The 23,269-nt window shown below is 39.8% G+C and overlaps 1 protein-coding gene and 1 long non-coding RNA gene across 4 annotated transcripts in view; one reads left to right on the forward strand and one right to left on the reverse strand.

Annotated features, from left to right (window-relative positions):
• The window catches only part of LOC141570099 (uncharacterized), a 65,919-nt gene that overhangs the window by 32,249 nt on the left and 10,401 nt on the right, over positions 1-23,269 (forward strand). The window lies entirely within an intron of this gene.
• FAM186A (family with sequence similarity 186 member A) overlaps positions 1-23,269 on the reverse strand; it is a 47,938-nt gene that overhangs the window by 6,433 nt on the left and 18,236 nt on the right. The window contains exons 4-5 of one of the 2 annotated variants that reach the window (XM_074324893.2): positions 7,866-13,467; positions 319-511 (exon numbers count right to left, since the gene is read on the reverse strand). In XM_074324893.2, coding sequence (XP_074180994.2) covers positions 319-511; positions 7,866-13,467 — 5,795 coding nt within the window. Of the gene's footprint in view, positions 1-318; positions 13,468-23,269 lie in introns of those variants that run through there. The other variant, XM_088799309.1, reaches the window with a different exon arrangement.

Genomic DNA, 23,269 nt, shown 5'->3' on the forward strand with positions numbered 1-23,269 from the left:
AGGTTGGAGTTATGCAGCTATAAGTTAAGGAATGCCCAGGATTGTCTACTGCTACCAGAACTTAGGAGAGAGACATGGAATAAATGTTCTCCCTCAGAGCCTCCAGAAGGAACCAACCTCACTCAATTTCACAAACTGGCCTCCAGAACTGTAAGAGCATAACTTTCTGTTGTTTTAAACCATAAGTTTGTGGTAATTTGTTACAGTAGCCCTAGGAAACCAATATACATGGTATCTCCAGGTAAATATTATTTTCAAAGCTTACTACTTTCTTTTTCCTTATTACACACTGGGGAGAGGAAATAGGAAACAAGTTACCTGGCTGAATAAGAACATCATTTTCCTCAGGCACTGATTCCGTTTCTGCTCTAGAGACATCTGCTTCTTGGTCCAGACCGCCATCACATTTTTCTGGTAGTCATCAATTCTGCTCAGCATGATATAGAGGTTCTGCATCTCATAACCTTTCCCACTGTTTTGGATGGCTTGTAATCGTTTGATTATGTTGTTTCTTGATAAAATTAACAAGAATTAGATTGATATAATTACTGACCTTAACTCAGCAAACTTGGCCTCAGTTACTTCAATCTCATCTCATCCTTAGTAAATAGAGAGGGATGGGACAGAGTGGGAGGCTTGCTTAATGAGATCTTTTAATTTTTTTATTTTTATTGGGGAATATTGAGGAACAGCGTGTTTTTCCAGGACCCATCAGCTCCAAGTCAAGTCATTGTTTTCACTCTAGTTGTGGAGGGTGCAGCTCTCTGGCCCATGTGAAAATTGAACCTGTGACCTTGGTGTTATGAGCACTGTGCTCTAACCAATGGGGCCAACTGGCTGCCCCGATGACATCTTAATCTAGTTCCCTACATGACTAAAATTTCAAAATCTGTCAAATTTTCATTAACTCTTCCAAGAATTTAATGTTATAATAGTGTTCTTTATTATAATACATTAAAATTTTAGTATCGATATGTACAAGACACAGAAGGTACTTAATACAATTGTGAAAAAGACAGTGTCTTTGCCTTCCAAGCACTTACTAGCCAGAATAGGAGACTAATAAATTAACCGTGTCAAAGAGAGAATGAAATAAATGCTACATAAAATGTAAACATGCTGTCTGAGCAAATAGGAACACATAATTAATTCTAATAAAAGGAATAAAGAGAGCTTCATAGGAAGATGTTGAACATGATCTTGAGGAAAAGTCATAAAATGGACTCTCTCTTTACTATAATGTGTCCCACCATGTTGTGGTCTCCTAAACTGATAGTGTTTCACCATCCCCTGCTCCAGGAGAGGAAAAGGAATCTGAGCAAAGTTAAATAACATTCTAAAGTCACATAATTAATAAATAGCAGATTTTGGAAGCAAACCCAAATTTTCTCTCTTTCCACAACACCAGTATTTCTCAAAGGATGGACCCTGATCACTTGGACCGAATCATTTGTGGGGCAGGGGCATTTCTTGAACATACAGATTCCCAAGTGCTTCTCCAGATCATTTGAATAAAAATCTTGGTGGTAGGCTTCAGGATCTGTATTTTAAACAGAATCTCAGGTAAATCTTACTTGGGAAAAAGAGGATGAGAGGAATTCCAGGTTGGGAAAAAAGGGATGAGGAATTCCAAGTTAAGGGAATTCTATAAACAAATGCAAGACAATGAAAGTTACATTTTGGGAGTGGAGAGCAGTCTGGGACTTTTAGATCACAGATATGTGAAAGGATATAGTGGGGGAGGAGACTGGAATGGCTGGATTATGAAAGGCCTTAAAAGGTATATTTAGGAGTTTGGATTTTTTTTTGGGGGGGAGTTAGGCAATGGGAACCCATTGAAGATATTTTTCTGAATGTATGTACTTTACATATATATATGTATGTATATACATATATATATATATATACACACACACATACTTACACATAGGGGGAATAACTCTTAGGTTTCTTGTGGGTTATAATTCATAGTTTAGAACCTACTGTATGTATGGATCATTTAATACTTAAATGTATCAACTTTCTGAATTAATTTAATGTATTTTAATTAAATTATTTTTCCAATAGCATTGGGTTTTTTCCATATCCTGTACGTGATTTTTATTTTTGTTTTTTTCACTGTTATAACCATCTTCATTACATGCATTTTTAATCACTTCTGTACATGCTTTACAAAATGCCTGTTAAATCCATTCCCATAAATAACACTGTTCTCAATGAAGCAAGTGGGTAGCATTCTTATAACCATCTTTTATACTAGTCAAAAATAGTTAATATTATTATATTTTATGTTTTCTCTCCCATAAAATGTTAGAATCTTCTTGACTTAGCCATCCTTGTTATGGAATCTTTAATCTATTAATATTTTATTCCTTATTATACCTGTTGGTGATTTGATTATTATAACATTAACTATGAAAGAAGAGCTTTCTGACAAAAATTAATTGATCCTTGATGGGATTAAAGTTACAGTTGTATAAGTTAAATATTGTTACAAAATGTTCATCTATATATTTCAATTTTTAAATGATTTTACTGAAACAGGTCAGATCATGTCACTTAGGTCTTCAAAATCTTCAACAACTCTAAACAAACTAATTGCCATAAAAAATTGAGAAAGTGGTCAAAGAACTCTCCCCCAAAAGTACCAAGCCTATGTAATATCACAGGTGACATCTGCCAAACCTTAAAAAAAAGCTAATTTACTATTAAACTATTCCTGAGCATAGAAAAAGATAAGATTCTACATTTTTTAATATAAGCTTAAAATTATACCAAAATTTGACAAAGATAGCACCAAAAGAAGGAAACCACCAATCGAACTTACTAATTAATATCAATGCAAAAAAATCCTAAATAAAATATCAGCAAACAAATTCCATAACACATTTAAAGAAGGCTATACCAAGGACAAATAGGATTTACTCCAGGAATGCAATGATGGCTTAATATAATTAATCATTAATAGATCTGAGGAGAAATCATATTTTATTTAATACACATGCAAATGGTGTGCTGAAATCACATTTAACAAATTTAACAAAATTCAACATCCATTCTTGATTTTGAAAAAACATAATGAAATAGGAGCAAATAGGTTCTTTAATATGATAAAAATGTACTTTAACCCAAAAGTCAGCATTTTTCTTACTGACAAATACTAGAAAGATAGTCACTACCTTTTTAACCAATTTATACTTATTTTTTAATAATGAGCAATAAAAAGGACTTAGATTTTGGCAACCTGAGTTACACAGAAAATAACAAAAGAAAAGAAATTGACTAAGTTTAAAGACATTTTGCAACTTTTTCAGAAAGGAGACTTTAAACATAAGTGATCCATTTAAAGATTCTTGAATATGAACTTTTGTTAGAAAAAAATAACATGGGGCATGGGAAAGGTACTCACAGCTGTTATTCAGGGCAGTCAAATGGGTAAAGATGGCCTTGTAGCCATAACATCAATATTTTTTTAACACAGTCCTAGAGGTACTAATGAATTCAGGTAGTCAAGAGACAGAAATTTCATGTTTAAAAACTGGAAAATCTATAATAGATGTAAAAAATTATTATTTCCAGGTTACATGATTATATACATGGAAAAATCAAGAATATTAATTGAAAAACTTTCACATGCTTGAGTAAGATGGCTGTATACAAAATTGATACAGAGAAATCTGGCCTTCATTTATACAAATAACAAGTTAGAAAACATCATAGAAGAAGAGAGTCCATTTACAATGGTAACAACAAAAATAAAAACTACCAGGATATACACTTATGGAAGAATATGCAAGAGCTAAATGAAAACTTTGAAACGCTCCTGAAGCACACACACACACACACACACACACACACACAGCTTGAACAAAAAGAAAAGTGTACCATATTCTTGGATAGGAAGACTGTAGCAGTGAAAATAAGCTAGGTTTTGCTGTTTGAACAAATAACCCCCAAATCTCAGTGGCTAAAAATAAAACTTTACTTGTTCATATTACAAATCCATTAGGGCTCAGCAGGGAGAGCTTCATTGTATATTCTCAGGAACATGGCTAACAGAACAGCTATCACCATGAACATTGTAAGTTATCATGCCCGAGGAAAAGGAGACTCTGGAGGGTCTCAAACCGACAATGACAAACTCAGCATAGAAATGACACACATAAATTGTGCTCACATATCATTGACAAATACTGGCAAGTAGTACTAATGAATAGCACAAAGACTCAGCATCATAAAAATTAAACTACAATAAATAACACGGAATAGAAGTGACTCATCTATATGCAATCAGTAAAAAATAATAGAAAGTCCAAATATGGGCCTAATTGGTACAAGAATGTATGATGAAGGTACATTCAAGTCAGTAGGGGAAAAGGTAGATTTTTTTGTAAGAAGCCATGGGGCAACTGGGTAGCCATGTGGAAAAAAAAAAGCCAGATCCGTATCTCACAACAGAAAGTTGTGAATCAAAGACTTAAATGTAAAACAAACAAACAAACAACAAAAAAAACTAATAACCAACCATAAGAGTAGTAAAAGAAACTTAGAAAGGATTTGTTTTATATTTCTTGCAGTGGAAAGGGGCTTTCTAAATAAGGTACAAAGCATTAAAATATATTGATGTAAACACATAAAATCAAAATTTTCTACAAAGCAAAAACCACCAAAAGCATAGACAAAACACAAACGGGGGGAGGGGAATTTTGTCACAGATGGGCTAATTTTCCAAATATTTGAATAGGTCCCCCAAATCAATTTTAAAAAGCAGCTTGACAACCCAATTGAAAAATGGGCAAAGTATTTTTTTTTTATATTGGGGAAGGGGAACAGGACTTTATTGGGGAACAGTGTGTACTTCCAGGACTTTTTTCCAAGTCAAGTTGTTGTCCTTTCAATCTTAGTTGTGGAAGGTGCCATTCAGCTTCAAGTTGTCCTTTCAGTCTTAGTTGTGGAGGGTGCAGCTCAGCTCCAGGTCCAGTTGCCGTTGCTAGTTGCCGGGGGCGCAGCCCACCATCCCTTGCAGGAGTTGAACCGGCAACCTTTGTGGTTGAGAGGACATGCTCCAACCAACTGAGCGGTTCAGGAGGCAGCTCAGCTCAAGGTGCTGTGTTCAATCTTAGTTGCAGGGGGTGCTGCCTTCCATCCCTTGCGGGACTGGAGGAATTGAACTGGCAACCTTGTGGTTGAGAGCCCACGCTCCAACCAACAACTGAGCCATCTGGGAGGCAGCTCAGCTCAACGTGCTGTGTTCAAGGTTCTTAGTTGCAGGGGGCAGAGCCCACCATCTCTTGCGGGACTCGAGGAATTGAACTGGCAACCTTGTGGTTGCGAGCCCACTGGCCTATGGGGGAATCGAACCGGCAGCCTTCGGAGCTAGGAGCACGGAGCTCTAACTGCCTGAGCCACCGGGCCGGCCCTGGGCAAAGTATTTTAATAGAGTCTTCACAGAAAATGAAATAACAGATGGCTTTAAGTCTATGAAAAGATGTTTAACCTCACCCATAGTAAAAATAATGATAATTAAAACAGTGAAATGCCATGTTTCATCTACCGTATTGGCTGGTAATAGTTCATGTTAGTCTTGATGTGGGAAAATACTCTTTTATAAAACACTGATTAATATGTAAGTTGTCACAACCTCTTTGGAAATAATTTGACAAAAATATATCACAATTACAAAATACTTACGCTTTGATCCAGAAATTCTACTTCTAGGAATAGACATACATATACGAGGTCTGAGAATTATGTTCACAAACTTGTTGCAATGATATTGCTAACCTTTTTTGATATCAGAGGGATTATTCATTATGAATTTGTACCAACTGGACAAACAGTTAACCAAATTTACTATTTGGAAGTGCTGTGAGAAAAGGCTACGTGAAAAAGTTAGATGAAAACAACCTGAAATTTTCACCAATAATTCATGGCTCTTGCATCACGACAATGCACCAGCTCACATGGCAATGTCTATGAGGGAGTTTTTAGCCAGTAAACAAATAACTGTATTGGAACACCCTCCACACTCACCTGATCTGGCCCCCAATGACTTCTTTTTTTACCTGGAGATAAAGGAAATATTGAAAGGAAGACATTTTGATGAATTCAGAACATCGAGGGTAATATGACCACAGCTCTGATGGCCATTCCAGAAAAAGAGTTCCAAAATTGCTTTGAAGGGTAGACTAGGCACTGGCGTCGGTGCATAGTTTCCAAAGGGGAGTACTTCAAAGATGACCAGAGTAATATACAGCAATGAGGTATGTAACACTTTTTCTAGGATGAGTTCTCGAATTTGATTGACCTCATATGTGTGTACGTATACAAGATTGTTCATAGAGTATATTTTTATAATGCAAAATATTTAAAACAACATAAATATCCATCAGAGGTTAAGTAAATTCTGGTAAATCCAGACTTTGAATACTATGGAGCTATAAAATGAATAGGCTTTTTATGTACTAATACCCAAGTTAGCTAATACCTAATATCTAAGGTATGAAAATCAAACGTCAGAACTTTAAAACATGTAAAAAGGGGGATTAAGTAGCATATATACTTTTGTATATATGCAGAGAATTTTTCTGGATGGACATACGTTAGTAACCCTGGGGGAGGGACCTAATGGCCAGGGATAGGAATATTAGAGAGACTTTTCACTCAACCATTTGTATTTTTTAAATATCGTACCAGGTGAATGTACTCCTTTTTTTTATTTTTATTTAAGTATAACACAGGAAAAAGACATAAGAGAACTGGAGAATGACGAAGTACATGTTATTTAAGATTCTCAAGTGGATAAAGATATTAAAGTGTAAAAACATTTAAAAGACTAGGAATACTCAGTTTGGAAAGAGAAAACTAAAGACAGGTATAGAGTAAAACATTTTCCAACAAATCTCAGATTACTTAAGTTTTGAAATTAAAAGTTCTGATTCTATCTTGGGAAAGTCTTTCTTTTGCACCTTGTTCTAGTCCTTAGTTTTCAAATGAATTCTGTCCTCAAAAATGTAAATTTAATGAGAACAGGGTAGTTTGGTTTATTCACTGCTGTATCTCTAGCATCTAGAACAATGCTTGGCACATAGTAGGCATTCGGTAAATATCTGTTGAATAAATAACATATAGTTGTCCCTATAATTAATGACAACCTCTTCTATTAGAGGTTTTAGTTTGGCTTCTTGTAACTTAAGGTTTAAAAATTTCACCAAAATAACAGGTTGATAACCTCCAACACAAATGCTAGGATAGCAGGCCAATTGTCACTTTCCCTGACCTATTTCTTTTTCTTTTCTTTTTTTCATTGTTAATGTATATTTTTTATAATTAAATTTATTGGGGCAACAATGGTTAGTAAAATTACATAAGTTTCAAGTATACAATTCTCCCTGACCTATTTCTGATATTTGCAGTTTTTAAAGTTCAGGACCAGGACGTGTTTCCTCCAGGTCACTCCAGTAGCAAAGTTGCCATGGCAACACCTTGTGCATAACCTGCCATCTCCCATTTTAAGAATCATTGTATCTTCTGGTGAATCCATGATGTAAGAAATTCAGAATAACTGGAAGCACCTCTAAATTTTTGAAGCTGATGTTTTGGAGATCAGCCACGATCCACAAAATTTATTTCAGAATATTTGCTAGCGATATAAATGGATGAAACGGATCATGTTATATGACACTTCTTATTCCTAAAAAATCTCCTTTTGCTGTCTTAACTGGGCTTCCATCACACAGACCTTCCATAAGAGAACCTTTAGAACATCTGATCTGACAAATATGTATAGACGTACAGGGCAATGAGGGAGGGTATGTGAAATCAGGACTAAATCAGAAATCTGGACATGTAATAGTGACATCTACCTTGCACGCTGGATCAGCCTATAGGCAATGTATTTGCGGAATAGGTATCCCAGCCGAACTGTGTTCGTATGAAGGGTCTCAATTATGAGATCCCTGGCTGTTGCATGTAGTTCTGAAGGAAGTCCAGAAGTTTCTGTGGCCTGATGTAAGAGTATCAGGTTCTTTCTCTGAGCCACCACATCAACAAAATACCTCTGCTCTTTGAACTCTTGGGAAGAGGAAGGAGAGGGTACCATTATCGTGGGTTTCTTGGTACCTGAAACTGAAGTCAGTATACATGGCTTGTTTATAGGGGGGAATCGGGATTTCTGGTCCCATAGAGAAGGTGCGGTCTGTGACGTTTGGGGTAGTTGAGTAATAAGAGCAGGCGGCAATGTCATAGGCTTCATGAGAGTGGGAAGAGTCCCTGCATCAATGTAGGGGAGTTGTGATACTGGTGTCCTATAATTGGCGAGATAGGACTGAAACGTTCTAAACTGTTCTACGGCAAAAGGATCGGAGAGTATCTGGGTTTCTTCAGGAGTGTCAGAGACCTCTGATATTTGGAACTTCTTAGTGGTAAAAGGGGCTTGAGGTACCTTGAAGCTTGGAGCACTGGGATGGACCAATGTTGATTGCAATTTCAGAGAAGAAATAGTTTCCAATCTTTTCTTACTTTTCTTAGAAACAGCAGAGGACAAATCCTTCTGGGGCTGTGCAGGAGTTGAGGGAGCCCATAGTGTTGGGGGATGCCCAGGGGTGAAAGAGATCTGTAGTGGGGAAGCTTGCCCAGGAAGAGTCCATGGTGCCAGATGCTGCCCAAGGCTGGAAAGGGCTTGTAGATAGGGAGATTGCTCGTGGGCAGCAGAGGGCTGAAATGCCTGGGGCTGCTCAGAGGGGATTAAGGGTCCAGATTCCATGAGCTCCCCGTGGATGGAAGAAGCCCCAGGAATGAAGGGCTTTCCAGGAGAGAGAGGATCACAGACAGTGGAAATCTGTGAGGTGGTGGGTGGGACTCCAGCTATAAGGAGCTGCCTGGGGGCAAGAGGGTCCTTTGCTATCAGACAAGACTGGGGAGGCAGAGAGTCCCTAGATGTGAGGAATTGCCTCGAGCTATGAAGGAAATCCATTGCAAGGGGCTGCCCTGGAGTGGGAGGGGCCCCGGATATGGGGAGCTTCCCAGGCAGGGTGGGAGGGACCTCTGGTGCTAGCAACTGCACAGAAGTGGATTGACTCTTAGAGACCAGGGTCTGTCTAGAGGAAGGAAAAGTCTGTGGTGCTGGGAGCTTCCTAGGGTCAGAAGGAGTCCCTATTCCTAGGGATTTCCCAGGGACAAAGAGGGCTTGGGTAAGAGGAGACCTTGATATCTGCAAAGGAGTAGAAGAGACCTCAATTGAGGACTTCTCAGCAGTACGAACAGACAATGCCAGGGGTCGCCTAGTTCTTGATGTCATGGGTTTCCCAGGGGGAAGAGAAGCCTTTGATTCTTGAGATGGTCTAAGAGTGGAAGGAGTGAATATGAGGGACTGCTTAGTAATGTGAGGAACCCTTGGTTTGATGGATTTATCGGCAATAGAAGAGATCCCAACGTCCAGGGTATGTCCTGAAGAGGGATCAGCCCTGAGTGGTGAGAGCTGCTCATTAGTGGGAAGAACTCTTGATTTTAGGTCCTGTTCAGACATGCGAGTAATACCCATGGGCTGGGCCTGTCCTGGGGTAAAGGGGGCTCCCAAAGGTTGGACTTGCTCAGGGGTAATGGGAGAGCCTAAGAAATGTGCTGAGGTGAGAGGGGCCCCCAAAGCCTGGGTCTGTTCAGGCGTAAGAGTGACAGCTGACATCCAGGCTTTTGGGGGGGCAATAGGGACTCCCAATGCTTGGTTCTGCTTAAGAGTAAGAACGTTTGATACTTCTTGAACTATTTCTGGAGTGATAGAGACCCCCAGTTTCCAGGCCTGTTTTTCTGTGAGAGAGGTCTCTAATGCCTGAGCCTGGTCAAGGGTAAGAGGGACCCCTAAAGCTTGTTCCTGCTCAGGGGTGAGGGTGGTACCCACTGCTTGGGTTTGTTCAGGGATACATGTGATACCCAAAGTCTGCACTTTCTCAGGAGTACAAGTCAACTCCAGTGCCTGTGCCTGTTCTGGAAGAAGGTCCTGCAATGCCTGGGTCTGCTGTGGTGTGACTCCCAATGCCTCATCCTGTCCTGGAGTTATAGGGACACCAGATTTCTGGGCCTGTTTTGTGGTTACAGGGATCTGCGTTGCCCAGGTCTGTTCAGAAGTGACCGATGCCTTCAGTGTCTGGTCCTGGCTAGGGGTAATAGGGCCTCTCAGTGTCCAGTCTTGTTCAAGAGAGAGAGGAGACCTCAATGCTTGGACTTGCTCATGTGTGAGTATGAGTCCCAGACGCTGCGATTTTTCAGGAGTGAGAGAGACCACCAGTGCCTTGAACTGCTCAGCAGTAAGAGTGATGCCCTGTGCCTGGGCCTGCTGAGGGGTGACAGTGACCCCAAACGCCTGGGCCTGCTGAGGGGTGACAGTGACCCCAAGCGCCTGGGCCTGCTGAGGGGTGACAGTGACCCCAAGCGCCTGGGCCTGCTGAGGGGTGACAGTGACCCCAAGCGCCTGGGCCTGCTGAGGGGTGACAGTGACCCCAAGCGCCTGGGCCTGCTGAGGGGTGACAGTGACCCCAAGCGCCTGGGCCTGCTGAGGGGTGACAGTGACCCCAAGCGCCTGGGCCTGCTGAGGGGTGACAGTGACCCCAAGCGCCTGGGCCTGCTGAGGGGTGACGGTGACCCCAAGCGCCTGGGCCTGCTGAGGGGTGACGGTGACCCCAAGCGCCTGGGCCTGCTCAGGGGTGATGGTGACTCCAAGTGCTTGGGCCTGCTCAGGGGTGATGGTGACTCCAAGTGCTTGGGCCTGTTGAGGGGTGAGAATGATCCCCTGGGCCTGGACCTGCTCAGGGGTGACAGTGATTCCCAGTGCTTGGGCCTGCTCAGCGGTGACAGCGATGGACTTTGTGGGAGACCATCCAGAAATAGGATAGGGCCCAGGTGAGGGAGCCTGTGCGGGGGTGGGAAGAGTGACTGGTATGGGGTGCTCTTCTTCAACAAGACTCTCTAATGTCTGAAGACTCCCGTGGGACTCTTGTGGTTTGTATAACTGGAATGCATCTTTCGATCTCTTTTTCCTCCTAGGAGACAGTGGCACTGAGGTGTGGCTGAATAGCTCTTTTAGTGCTTCCGAGTTTTCCTCCTCCATCTTTATCGGATCCCTTCCTTTTTTCTGCCACTGCCTTTTATGGTCTTCTACCTTTCTCCTTGGCTTCTGCTTCTCCTGTCTCTCCCAACTGCTTTCCAGCTGTAGATGTTTCACTTCCTTCTGAACCTGTCTCATCTGTTGTCCCTTCTTCTCCAAGGGCACCCCTTGCGTTTTCACTGTTTGCTCCCATGCTTCCAGCTGCTGTTGCTTTTGCTTCTGCCGCTCTTCTTCCTCGTCTTCCATTTGCTTTTGCTGCACATCTTTCTCACTCTGCTTTTCTATCCTCTGTTTTTGCTGTTCCTCCCGCACCTCTTCCTCCTGCCACCGATTCTTCTGTTGCTTTTTCTCTCCTTCCTCCATCTGGAACCATGCTTTTTCCTTCTTCAAATTCTTTTTTATCATATTATAACTCTTCTCCCAGAGATTCCTTTCTTCTTCCAACTGGTCTTTAAGATTTATATCAAAATTGTTTTCTTGACCCTCTTGCAGATATTCCTTCTGTCTTTGTTTTTCCTTTTCCTTGTGGTGTATCCCTGCTATTGAGACTACTGGAGCATCTCTTTCACTTTCTATTTCAGTCACAATCATTTCTATTAAACTGTGAACTACTGGGTCCATGCTCTCATCTGACAGTAAGGTGCTAATTTTAGAATTTTCACTAGTTGGCTTCTGAACATGCAATCCTGGCATATATGAGACTACCTTTTTTTGTTTCATAGGTTTCTCTTTAACTTGTCCTGCGTATTTTATATCTTTGTATTTTCTCCAGATTTTTATCACAGTTTCAGCCACACTTTGGAAATATTCCTCTATTTTTGCCTTTATGATTTCTAATTTTTCTGCTTCTGCTTTTTGAAGTAATAACTCCTTTTCTGGCACAGTTTTTTCATCCAAAGGCTTTTCTATGTGATCAGTTTTCTCTTTCAGGAAAGCCATTATGGCTTTCTGAAATTCTTCCAGGTTATTCTGTTCACTTTTGCCATGTGAACTTCCTAGACCTCTGATAGATTCTGAAGTCTCTTCAGTTATTCTAGGTTGTGATTTAACAAGTTCATGAGACTTGAACTTCTTGGTGATGACTGATGTGTCCTTCTCTCCTGTTTTTTCTTCTTTGCTTTTGGTAGTTTCTAGAGAGATTTGATATTTCTTTCCTTTTGTTTTCAATATCTCAGAGGGATGATCCCGTTCAGTCAGCTTGAATGGCTCTGTGGTGCTGATCTCACTTTCGCTCTCATCTATTGACTCAGGGGTGGGCTCCTCTTTATTCTCTGAAGAAACTTGGCTTTTCCCAAGTAAATATTCAGTTTTGAGCTTCCTGACTCGTTCCCATAAACTACTTGTTCCACTTTTGCCACCTGGGCTCTCTATGTGAGTAGAAGGGAAATCAGTAGGGACACGTTGATCTTTTGATTCAAGGGATGACCTTGATTTGGCTTCAGAAAAGGATTTCATTTCTTTACTCTTCTTTTCCAGTGCTTGTAGCTCAAACTGGTAATCAACTTTGGGTTCTGAGACCATCTTTTTACCTTTATCTTCACTCAGATGTGATAAAGAGGTCCCCTGCAGAGATGTTCTTTTTGTATGCTTTCTTTTCGGTGATTGATACTCATCAGCCCCGTCTTTCTGATAGACACCATCTTTCTTTAGTAATACCGTATCTTCAGTGATATTTTTAGGTGTTTTCTGTTTTTTCTCAGGTAAAGGGGATTGCTGTCCAATTAAATCTGGAGTCATTTCAACTTGGGCTGTATATGACATAGCTGAGTCCCACTTGATCCCTGAGGCTCTGGTCCCTTTTCTGTGGGCCTCATCTACAATATTTTCAAATTGTTTAGCCAAAATACTGTCTATACTGTCTTCTTTATCAGCTTTGCTAATGGCCATGGGTGATTGTGGAGAAAGCTCAGATAATATTTTCAAGGTTGATGTGGGTGACACTGAAGATACTTTGGATCGAATAAGTTGGTCACATTTTTCTTCTGCATCTTGAAGTTTCTGCTGAAGCATTACGTTTTTTTCACTGAGATCTTGTATTATCTTCTGGGAGAGCTCTTTTTCTCTTTCATTGGTCTCATTTATATACACACTGGCACTTTGGAAGTTAATAAGTTTTACTTCATCATTTAGTGCACTCAGTGCTTTAGAAAGGTTTGCTATTGTTGATGATATGTATTTAATAGCACTGTTTTCCAATTTATTGAACATTGCAGTACCTATGAGTTCCTGTAGCATACCTTGTATTTCTGAAACCTTTATATTTCTTGCGAAGTCGTCACTAATCATCTGATCTGGTCTTAAAGCATGGGCTGTTGCAGGTCGCTTTATAACTCTTTCTTTCCAAGATTTCCATAGAGCACCTCTAGATGCTAGAAGAAAAAAAACATAAAACATAAAATGATGAGATTGCATATCTTCTTTTGTATTGTGCTCTATGTTTAAGCCTAAGGTAGTTAGCTTAAATTAACAGATAGCTATAGGATAAAGATTCGTGAGGAAACTTTGGCTCTAAAATAAAAGAACAACTATTTTTCCACAATCACCTAGAACTTCTGCTTACAGAGTTTAGGAGAAGAACTCAGCTGTGACCTCAACTTACCTTCTGTTAGAAGTTTGGGATTAGACATAATGGAAGCCAAAACTTACCTTTGGCTTTGATTATGCTTGGTGCTTTCCATTTTATATTTTGGGTTCCTATCTTTTTTCCTCCCTTTTCTGAGTCAACGTTAACCTTGGTTCTTTCAAAAGGGTTACACAAGGACAAAAGTCAAATATTCGAAGCGATTTCCAGAATGGCTGAATGAGAAACTCAACAAATTCTCCCCCCCCCCCAAAAAAAAAGCAGTAATAAAACCAGACAAAACTGCCCAAAACAACCCTTTTAGGACTTTGGAAATTGACCAAAGGCACACAACAAATTGAGAAGCACTTATTCAAAAAAAATTACTGAACCTCAGTAACAACAGTAGAAGTCTGTGATGTTTTAGCTTAGAGCTGCTCCCATCTCCAGCTACCCAGTTCCATGGCCTGTTAATTCTACCACAGTGAGGCAGGATGTGAGGATTGACAGCTCTACTTCCTGAGGGGGTTTATTTCATGTGGAGCAAAGCATGGAAAAACTCATGCCTAGAGGCATTGTTTAAAACAATGCTTTCTTAATCCATACACAGATCCATTAGCAAAGAAGTCTTACTGGATCAATCTGGATTAATAAATGATTGGCCAATCATTGACTTACCACTAAGCTCTGCTGACCCAAAGATGACCCCTAGGAATTTAGGCTTAAAGATAAAAACAAAAAGAAAAAAACTGAGTAGAGATAACAGTGACTGCATGCTGTGGGGGAGACAGACTTCATCAAATTAGTCCAGGAAAGTCACTAAAAACCAAACCAAAAAAGCAATAAAAACAAACACTGGAGGTTGTGGGGAGAATCAGAATCCAGAGTTACTACAATATATTATCTAAAATGTCCAGTTTTCAACATAAAAGAGGCATGAAAAGAAATAGGAAAGTGTAACCATACACAGGGGGGGAAAAATAGTCAATAGAAATTGTCTCAGGGGTCAGTGAGGAGGGGGCAGATGTTGGACCTATCAGAAAAAAGACTTTAAAAGAAGCAATTATAAATATATTCAAAGAACTAAAGGAAACCATATTTTAAAATAAAAGTAAAGTATGATGATAATTACTCATCAAATACAGCATATCAATAAAGAGATGGAAATTAGAAAAACCAAGTGGGAAAAATGAAGCTGAATAGTACAATAACTGAAATGAAAAATTAGCCAGAAGGGCTCAACAGCACATTTGAGCTGACAAAAGAAAATAACCAGCAAACTTGATGCTAGATTAGTTGAAATTGTCTAATTTGAATAACAGGAGAAACCATAAAGAAAAATGAACAAAGCCTCAGAGACTTGTGGGACACCATTAAACATACCAATGTACAAATAATAGAAGTCCCAGAAGAAGAAGAGAGAGGGGCATTAAAAATACTTGAAGAAATAATGGCCAAATCATCCCAGATTTGATGAAAAACATTAATCTACACATTCAAGATGCTCAGTGAATTCTAAGTAGGATGAACACAAAATAATCCATACCTAGACACAACATAGTCAGATCATGGAAAGCCAGATAAAGAGAGAATCTTTAAAGCTAAAAGAGAAAAATGACTTATCACAATCAAAGGAGACTCATCAAGTACAGGGGAAACATAGTAAGTTTAACAGCTCACTTCTTCTCAGAAACAATGGAGGCCAGAAGACAGTGGGATAACATTCAAAGTGTTGAAAGAATTATACTGCTAACCAAGAATTCTATATCCAGCAAAAATGTATTTCAAAAAATGAAGGTAAGACATCCATTCCACGAAATAACACTGTTCCCAAAGTAGCATGAATATACAGCTCTTATAACCATTTTTACTACATATGTTTTTAAACACTTCTCTAAATGCATTACAGAATGTCTATTAACACCCATTCCCTGAAATAACACTCTTCTCAAAGTAGTAAGCATGTACAAATCTTATTTAAAAATAAAGGTAATAAATAAGATATACAGATAGCAAGTAAGCATATGAAAAGATGCTCAGTATCATCTGTCATTAGAGAATTGCAAATTACAACAAAGAGACACTTACACACCTATTAAAATAACTGCAATCCAAAAAACCAATAATACCAAATGCTGACATATGGGGCAACAGGAACTCTTGCTTATTACGGGTAGGAATGGAAAATGGTACAGCTAGTTGGGAAGACAGTTTAGCAGTTTCTTACAAAGTTACTTTTGAAGTAATGTAGTCTTATATGATCCAGCAATCATGCTTGTAGGTATAATATTTACCCACTTAATTTGTCAACTTATACACACACACACACACACACACACACACACACACAACTTGCATGATAATATTTATAAGTTTTATTCTTTTTTTATTAGTTTCAGATGTACAAAACAACATAATATTAGACATTTACACCCCTCACAAAGTGATAACCCCCCCAGTCTACTATAACAGCTTTATTCTTAAACATCAAAACCTACAAATAACAAAGATGTTCTTCAATAGGTAGATGAACAAACTGTGGTACATCTGTACAATGAAATATTATTCAGCAATAAAAAGAAATGTTATTAAGCCACAGAAAGATTTGGAGGAACCTTAAATTTATATTGCTAAATGATAGAAACCAGATTGGAAAAGCTACATACTGCATGATTCCAATTATATGACATTCTTGAAAAATCAAAACTATAGAGACATTAAAAAATCAATGGTTGCCAAAGACTTGGAGAGAGAGAGGAAGAATGAATAGATGAAAAATGGGGTTTTTTAGGATGGAGAAACTATTTTGTATGATACTGTAATGGTGGATACATGACAATATACGTTTGTCAAACCCCATAGAACTGTACAGCATAAAGAGTGAAACAGTATATGCAAATTTTAAAAAATAACCATTTAGAAGGTCAGGGGATCCTAGGAAGGAATGCAGACTGTGATAACAGAATCTAACTGTATTAAAAATGTATGACACAACCTCACTGAAAAAGATGGGGGTGGTGGAAGGTGCTGACCTAAGTTACTGGAAATGAATGGAGCCTGTAAGTCTAAAGGCAAAAGGAACCGCATATAAGTACTATACTCTAGTTGTTGTTTCCTGTGAAGTATGGGTTAATAATCTGATACTGCTATACATGTATACTGGAATTCAACAATTAAGTAATGGATGGCAGGTGGTAGGAGCAGGTTTCTCTTTGTTGGGGTGGGAATTTACAGATGAGCAAGGGGAGGGAGCTAGAATGATCTATGTGATAATGGATTAGAGTTAGAGACATCAATAAGAACCAATGTTTAGCTTAATGTAGTTACAGACGATTATATATGTCAGTATTTATAGACGTGTGTATATACATTCATGGGTTTGTAGACACACATATATTATTCATTTTCCCTTTGTCAGATGAGAGGGCCAAACAGAAATGACACCCCAGTAGCAATGAGCACACCTAGCAGCCAAACCTTGGTTTTTAATACTATTCTCTAATAAAAGGAACCAGAACTCTTGGAGATATGCAATGTTCTATGACTGGGGCAGGAAATATTCAAGATGAATCTGAAGCATCTTGTAGTACCAGAAAGTAAGGACCTGCTGAAAAAAAAAAGATAAAAGAAAGAAACTACTTTGATGGGGGTATGTCAAAGGGGCATAGGAACCAACTAAATAAGGTCCCGATGGCCAAAGCTTGACTAACTTGAGCGAGAAAATAAAGTTGTATTGGGTTATAACCCAAAGTTTAAAGTAAATATCTGTGAGTTCATTTTGATATAAATTTAAAATTTAAAATTAATAATGGGATAGAAGAGTCAAACTCTTGTGCATAAGAACTTCAAATAATTAATAGATATTCCATCCTAAAGGAGGGGGAGCATAACTCCCCATTACTTAAGTGTGGGCTGCACATATAGACTTCCTTTTAAAGAGCACATTATGGAAAATGAGGAAAATGAGTAACTTTACGATGGAGAAACCTGACAAGCACTACGTTAGCCAGATGATCAACATCAATATCAAGTCACAAATCATTTGATAATATATACCCTTGAAATGATAAGGTGACAGTGGTACTTAACCTCTGTGATCTTTCTCCCCCAAACCTATAACCCCAGGATAAACATGAGAAAAACATCAGACAAATTCCAATAGCGGGGCATCTTACAATATACCTGACTAGTAATCCTTAAAACTGTGAGGGACATCAAACACAAGGAGAAGTCTGAGAAACTTTCAGATCCAAGAAAGCCTAAGGAGACATGACAACTAAACATAATCAGATAGTCTGGATTGGATCCTGAAACAGAAAAATGATATTAGGTAAAAATAAGGAATTCTGAATAAATTATGGATTTTGGTTAATAATGTATCGATATTAATTTGTTAATTATAACAAGTGTATCATATTAATGTAAGATGTTATTTTCTCAATTTTTCTCTAAATCTGAAACTACCTTTAAAAAAGATGATTAAAAAATGAAGGTGGGGGGGCCGGCCCGGTGGCTCAGGCGGTTAGAGCTCCATGCTCCTAACTCCAAAGGCTGCTGGTTCGATTCCCACATGGGCCAGTGGGCTCTCAACCACAAGGTTGCCAGTTCAATTCCTTGAGTCCCGCAAGGGATGGTGGGCAGCGCCCCCACAACTAAGATTGAACACGGCACCTTGAGCTGAGCTGCCTCCAAGATGGCTCAGTTGGTTGGAGCACGGGCTCTCAACCACGAGGTTGCCAGTTCAGTTCCTCGAGTCCTGCAAGGGATGGTGGGCTCCGCCCCCTGCAACTAAGACTGAACACGGCACCTTGAGCTGAGCTCCCGCTGAGCTCCCGGATGGCTCAGTTGGTTGGAGTGCGTCCTCTCAACCACAAGGTTGCCGGTTCGACTCTCACAAGGGATAGTGGGCTGTGCCCCCTGCAACTAGCAACGGCAACTGGACCTGGAGCTGAGCTGTGCCCTCCACAACTAAGACTGAAGGACAACAACTTGAAGCTGAACGGCACCCTCCACAACTAAGATTGAAAGGACAACAACTTGACTTGGGGAAAAAAAAAAAAAAAGTCCTGGAAGTACACACTGTTCCCCAATAAAGTCCTGTTCCCCTTCCCCAATAAAAAAATATTTAAAAAAAAAAAAAATGAAGGTGGAATTTCCAGTGAAGATGGAGGAGTAGGTAAATGCTGTGCTTGCCTACTCTCATGATCACATCAGAATTACAACTAAACTACAGAACCACCATCATTGAGAATCTCCTGAAGTCTAGCTGAACTGAAGTCCTACCTCTAAGGACATACAGAAGAAGCCACCATGAGACTGATAGGAGGGGCAGAGATGCAGAATGGGCTGGTTGCACACTGTGTGTGGCATTTAAAAACTGGGAGGGATATCTTGGCTTTGGAAGTACCCCTGAGGCATGAGGGGTGTCCCATCCCCACACCAGGCTTCCCAACTCAGGGTTCCAGTGCTGAGGAGAGAAGTCCTCATAACTTCTGCCTGTGAAAACCAGCAGAGATTGTGTCTAGGTGAGACAAGGGTGGATGGAGTCCCAGTCACTCCTCTTTAAGGGCCTGCACACAGACTTGCTGATAGACTCGCACACTCTGAGCTCCAGCACTAGGGAAGCAGCTCAAAAGGCACCAGAAGCATACAGGGAGGAACTGAATTTTCTAGTATCTGAGGAAGGGCTGGAGGGGCAGCTTTCTTCTAGACAGAAGTGCTGGCACAATCCATTGTTTCTTTGAGCGCTACCTTCTCCCAGCATGCAGATTTAGGCAGCTGTCATAGCTGTGTCTTCATCAACCTAACACTGTTTGCCCCGCCCTGATAATTCCGTGAGACCCCACCCCACCCAACATTTGGGCACACCCAAGCCACTTCCAGTGCCTTTTCCATACAAATGGCATGTCTTGGCTCATGCTGCGGACTTTCCCCAAAATCTCTCAAAGGTTCACAAAACCCAAACAAGCAGCATCTGGCTTTGGTTTTGGTGTGTCCTGCACATCTTGCTAAGCAGCTCCAAGCCTGGCATTAGCAAACAGCTGGCCTCAGTTTGTAATTTGGACTCTTGAGGCACCTCCAAGCCCAGCACAGGTGGCATCCATCTGCGGATTGCACTGTGGCTTATGCCAGGTGGCATAGGCAAGGCACAGGTTGTGGCCAAACTTGGCCAGTCCCATGAGGCCCTGGGGCTGGCATGCCCTGTGGCTGCCTTCAGACCAAGCAGGAGCATCACCTGAATGCCTCTAAGGATGACACACCCTAAGGGCAGACTAAGCAGGAACCAGAGCCCTGCTAAAGCAAGTCCTTCTCTACAGAGTCAGCCCCTGCACAGCAGCTCCTCCACTGAAGTCCAGGCCAGTCCTCACAACCAATCACCCCCAGGGTCAATTCCTCCCATTGATGTGCAAACAGCAAACAAGGCTCAAGTACAACAAGAGGGCACATAGAACCCACATAGGGAAACACCTGGAGCACCTGGCTCAGGTGACCAGGGAGACTGTGCCACCAGGCCCCACAGTACACCTACTACATAAGGCCATTCTACTAAGACCAGGAGACACAGCAGCCCTACCTAATACATAGAAACAAACACAGGGAGGCAGCCAAAATGGAGAGTCAAAGAAACATGTCCTAAATACAAGAACAGAACAAAGCTCCAGAAAAAGAACTAAACAAAATAAACAAAAGCAATCTATCTGACACAGAATTTAAACCACTGGTTACAAGGATGCTCAATGATCTCATGGAGAACTTCAACAAAGAGATAAGAAACATAAAAATGGAGATAGAAAACATTAAAAAGGACCAATTAGAAATAAAGAATACAATAACTGAAATGAGTACATTTTAGAGGGAATCAACAGTAGATTAGACGAAGCAGAAGATCAAATCAGTGACTTAGAAGATAAGGTAGCAGAAAACATCCAATCAGAACAGCAAAAAGAATTTAAAAAGAATAAGGATAGTTTAAGAGACAACATCAGGCATACCAACATTCACATCATTGGGGTACCAGAAGGAGAAAAGAGCAAGGATCTGAAACCCTACTTGAACAAATAATGACAGAAAACTTTCCTAACCTGGCAAACGGAATAGACATACAAGCCCAGGAAACACAGAGAGTCCCAAACAAGATGAACCCAAAGAGGCCCACACCAAGACACATCATAATTAAAATGCCAAAGGTTAAAGATAAAGAGAATCTTAAAAACAGCAAGAGAAAAACAGTGAGTTACCTACAAGGGAGCTCCCATAAGACTGTGAGCTGATTTCTCAACAGGAACTTTGCAGGCCAGAGGGATTGGCATGAAATATTCAAAATGGTGAAAATCCAGGACCTACAACCAAGATTACTCTACCCAGCAAAGCTATCATTTAGAATCGAAAGACAGGTAAAGAGCTTCTCAGACAAGAAAAAGCTAAAAAAATTCATCAACACAAAAGCAGTATTACCAAAGGAATGTTAGAGGGACTTATTTAAGATGGGGGGGGGAAATCAAAGATATGAATAATAATAAGAATTAACTACATATCTAACTACATATCTATCAATGATTACTTTCAATGTAAATGGATTAAATGCTCCAATCAAAAGATAGGGTGGCTGAATGGATAAGAAAACAAGACCCTTACATATGCTGCCTAGGAAAGACTCAGTTCAGATTGAAAGACACACAGACTGAAAGTAAAGGGATGGAAAAAGATATTTCATGAAAATGGAAACAAAAAAAGCTGGGGTAGTAATACTTCTACCATACAAAATAGACTTTAAAACAAAGGCTATAACAAGAGAGAAAGAAGGACCCAGCAATCCCACTCTGGGTATTTATCCGAAGAAACCCAAAACTCTACTTCAAGGGGACTTGTGCATCCATATGTTCATTGCAGCATTGTTTACAATAGGTGATATGTGGAGGCAGCCTGGGTGTCTGTTGATGAATGAGTGGATAAAGAGGAGATAGTACATACTGGGGGTGCCAAAAATGTACACAAGTGGACAATTTGATCAACATTGCTCAAGCAGTAGTTCGCCATAATCAGAAGTGTCTGGATGCTGATGGTAACCACTTTGAGCACCTCTTGTAATTGCAGAAGTCAAATGTGACTTGTATTCATCTTGTGTTATTGGTATATATTGAGTATTACAATTTTAATACAGTTTTCCTTTCTTAAAATGTGTATACTCTTTTTTGACAACCTCTGTACATACAATGTAATATTGCTTGGCTGTGGAAGGGAATGGGTTTTTGCCATCTGCGGTGGCATGGATGGACCTGGAAGGTGCTGTGCTGAGTGGAGTGTCAGACAGAGAAAGACAGATGCAATGTGATTTCACGTATATGTGGAATCTAAACAAAATAAGCAAAAAAGGGCGCCGGCCCGGTGGCTCAGATGGTTGGAGCTCTGTGCTCCTAACTCCGAAGGCTGCCGGTTCGATTCCCACATGGGCCAGTGGGCTCTCAACCACAAGGTTGCCGGTTCAACTACTCGAGTCCCGCATGGGATGGTGGGCTGCTCCCCCTGCAACTAACAACGGCAACTGGACCTGGAGCTGAGCTGCGCCCTCTACAACTAAGATTGAAAGGACAACAACTTGACTTGGAAAAAAAGTCCTGGACATATACAGTGTTCCCCAATAAAATCCTGTTCCCCTTCCCCAATAAAATCTTTAAAAAAAACAAAAACAAAAAAACACCAGAAACAAACTGATTTTAGGTAACAGAACATTTTGATGGTTGCCAGATGGGTGGGGGTTTGTGGATGGGTAAAAAAGGGCAAGAGATTAAGAAGTACAAATTGGTACTTACAAAATAGTCATGGGATGTCAAATAAAATACAGGGAATATAGTCAATAATATGGTAACAACTACAGTGCTAGGTGGGTATTAGACTAGTCAGGGGGATCACTTCTTAAATTATATAATATAAATGTCTAACCACTATGCTGTACACCTGAAATTAATATTAAATAATATTGAATGTCAACTGTAATTGAAAAATTAAAAAGGGGGGGAAGGTGAAGGGAAATAAGGTCTAAGTTTCCAGGTATAAAACAAATAAGTCATGGGGTTATAATGTACAGCATAGAGAATATAGTCAATAATACACTGTGATAGTGTGGTACAGTGTCAGATGGGTGCTGGATTTAACATGGTGATCATTTCTTTAGGTATATAAATGTTGAATAACTATGGTGTACACCTGGAACTAGTATAATATTGTATGTTTGTTATATCTTATTTTATTTTATATTAGTTTCAGGTGTACAGCGCAGTGGTTAGGCGTTTATATAATCTTGTGTGTTTGCTATATTTCAGTAAAATTCTTTAAAAAAAAAAAAGGAAGGTGAAATAAAGACATTCCCAGGTAAACAGACTGAAAGAATTTTTTGCTAGTAGACATGCCTTACAAGAAATACTAAAGAAGTTCTTCAGGCGGAAAGGAAATGACACAAGAGGATAACTCAAATTCACACAAAGAAATAAAGAACACCAGTACATGTGGGTAAATATAAAAGACAGTACAAATCTTTTTTAATTTTTCCTCTCTTAACTGATTAAAAAGAGAATCATATAAGACAATAATTATAACACTATATTGTTGGGCTT

Source organism: Rhinolophus sinicus, chromosome 1, assembly GCF_057876585.1.
Source record: "Rhinolophus sinicus isolate RSI-liver-muscle chromosome 1, RSI-T2T, whole genome shotgun sequence".
Taxonomy (NCBI): domain Eukaryota; kingdom Metazoa; phylum Chordata; class Mammalia; order Chiroptera; family Rhinolophidae; genus Rhinolophus; species Rhinolophus sinicus.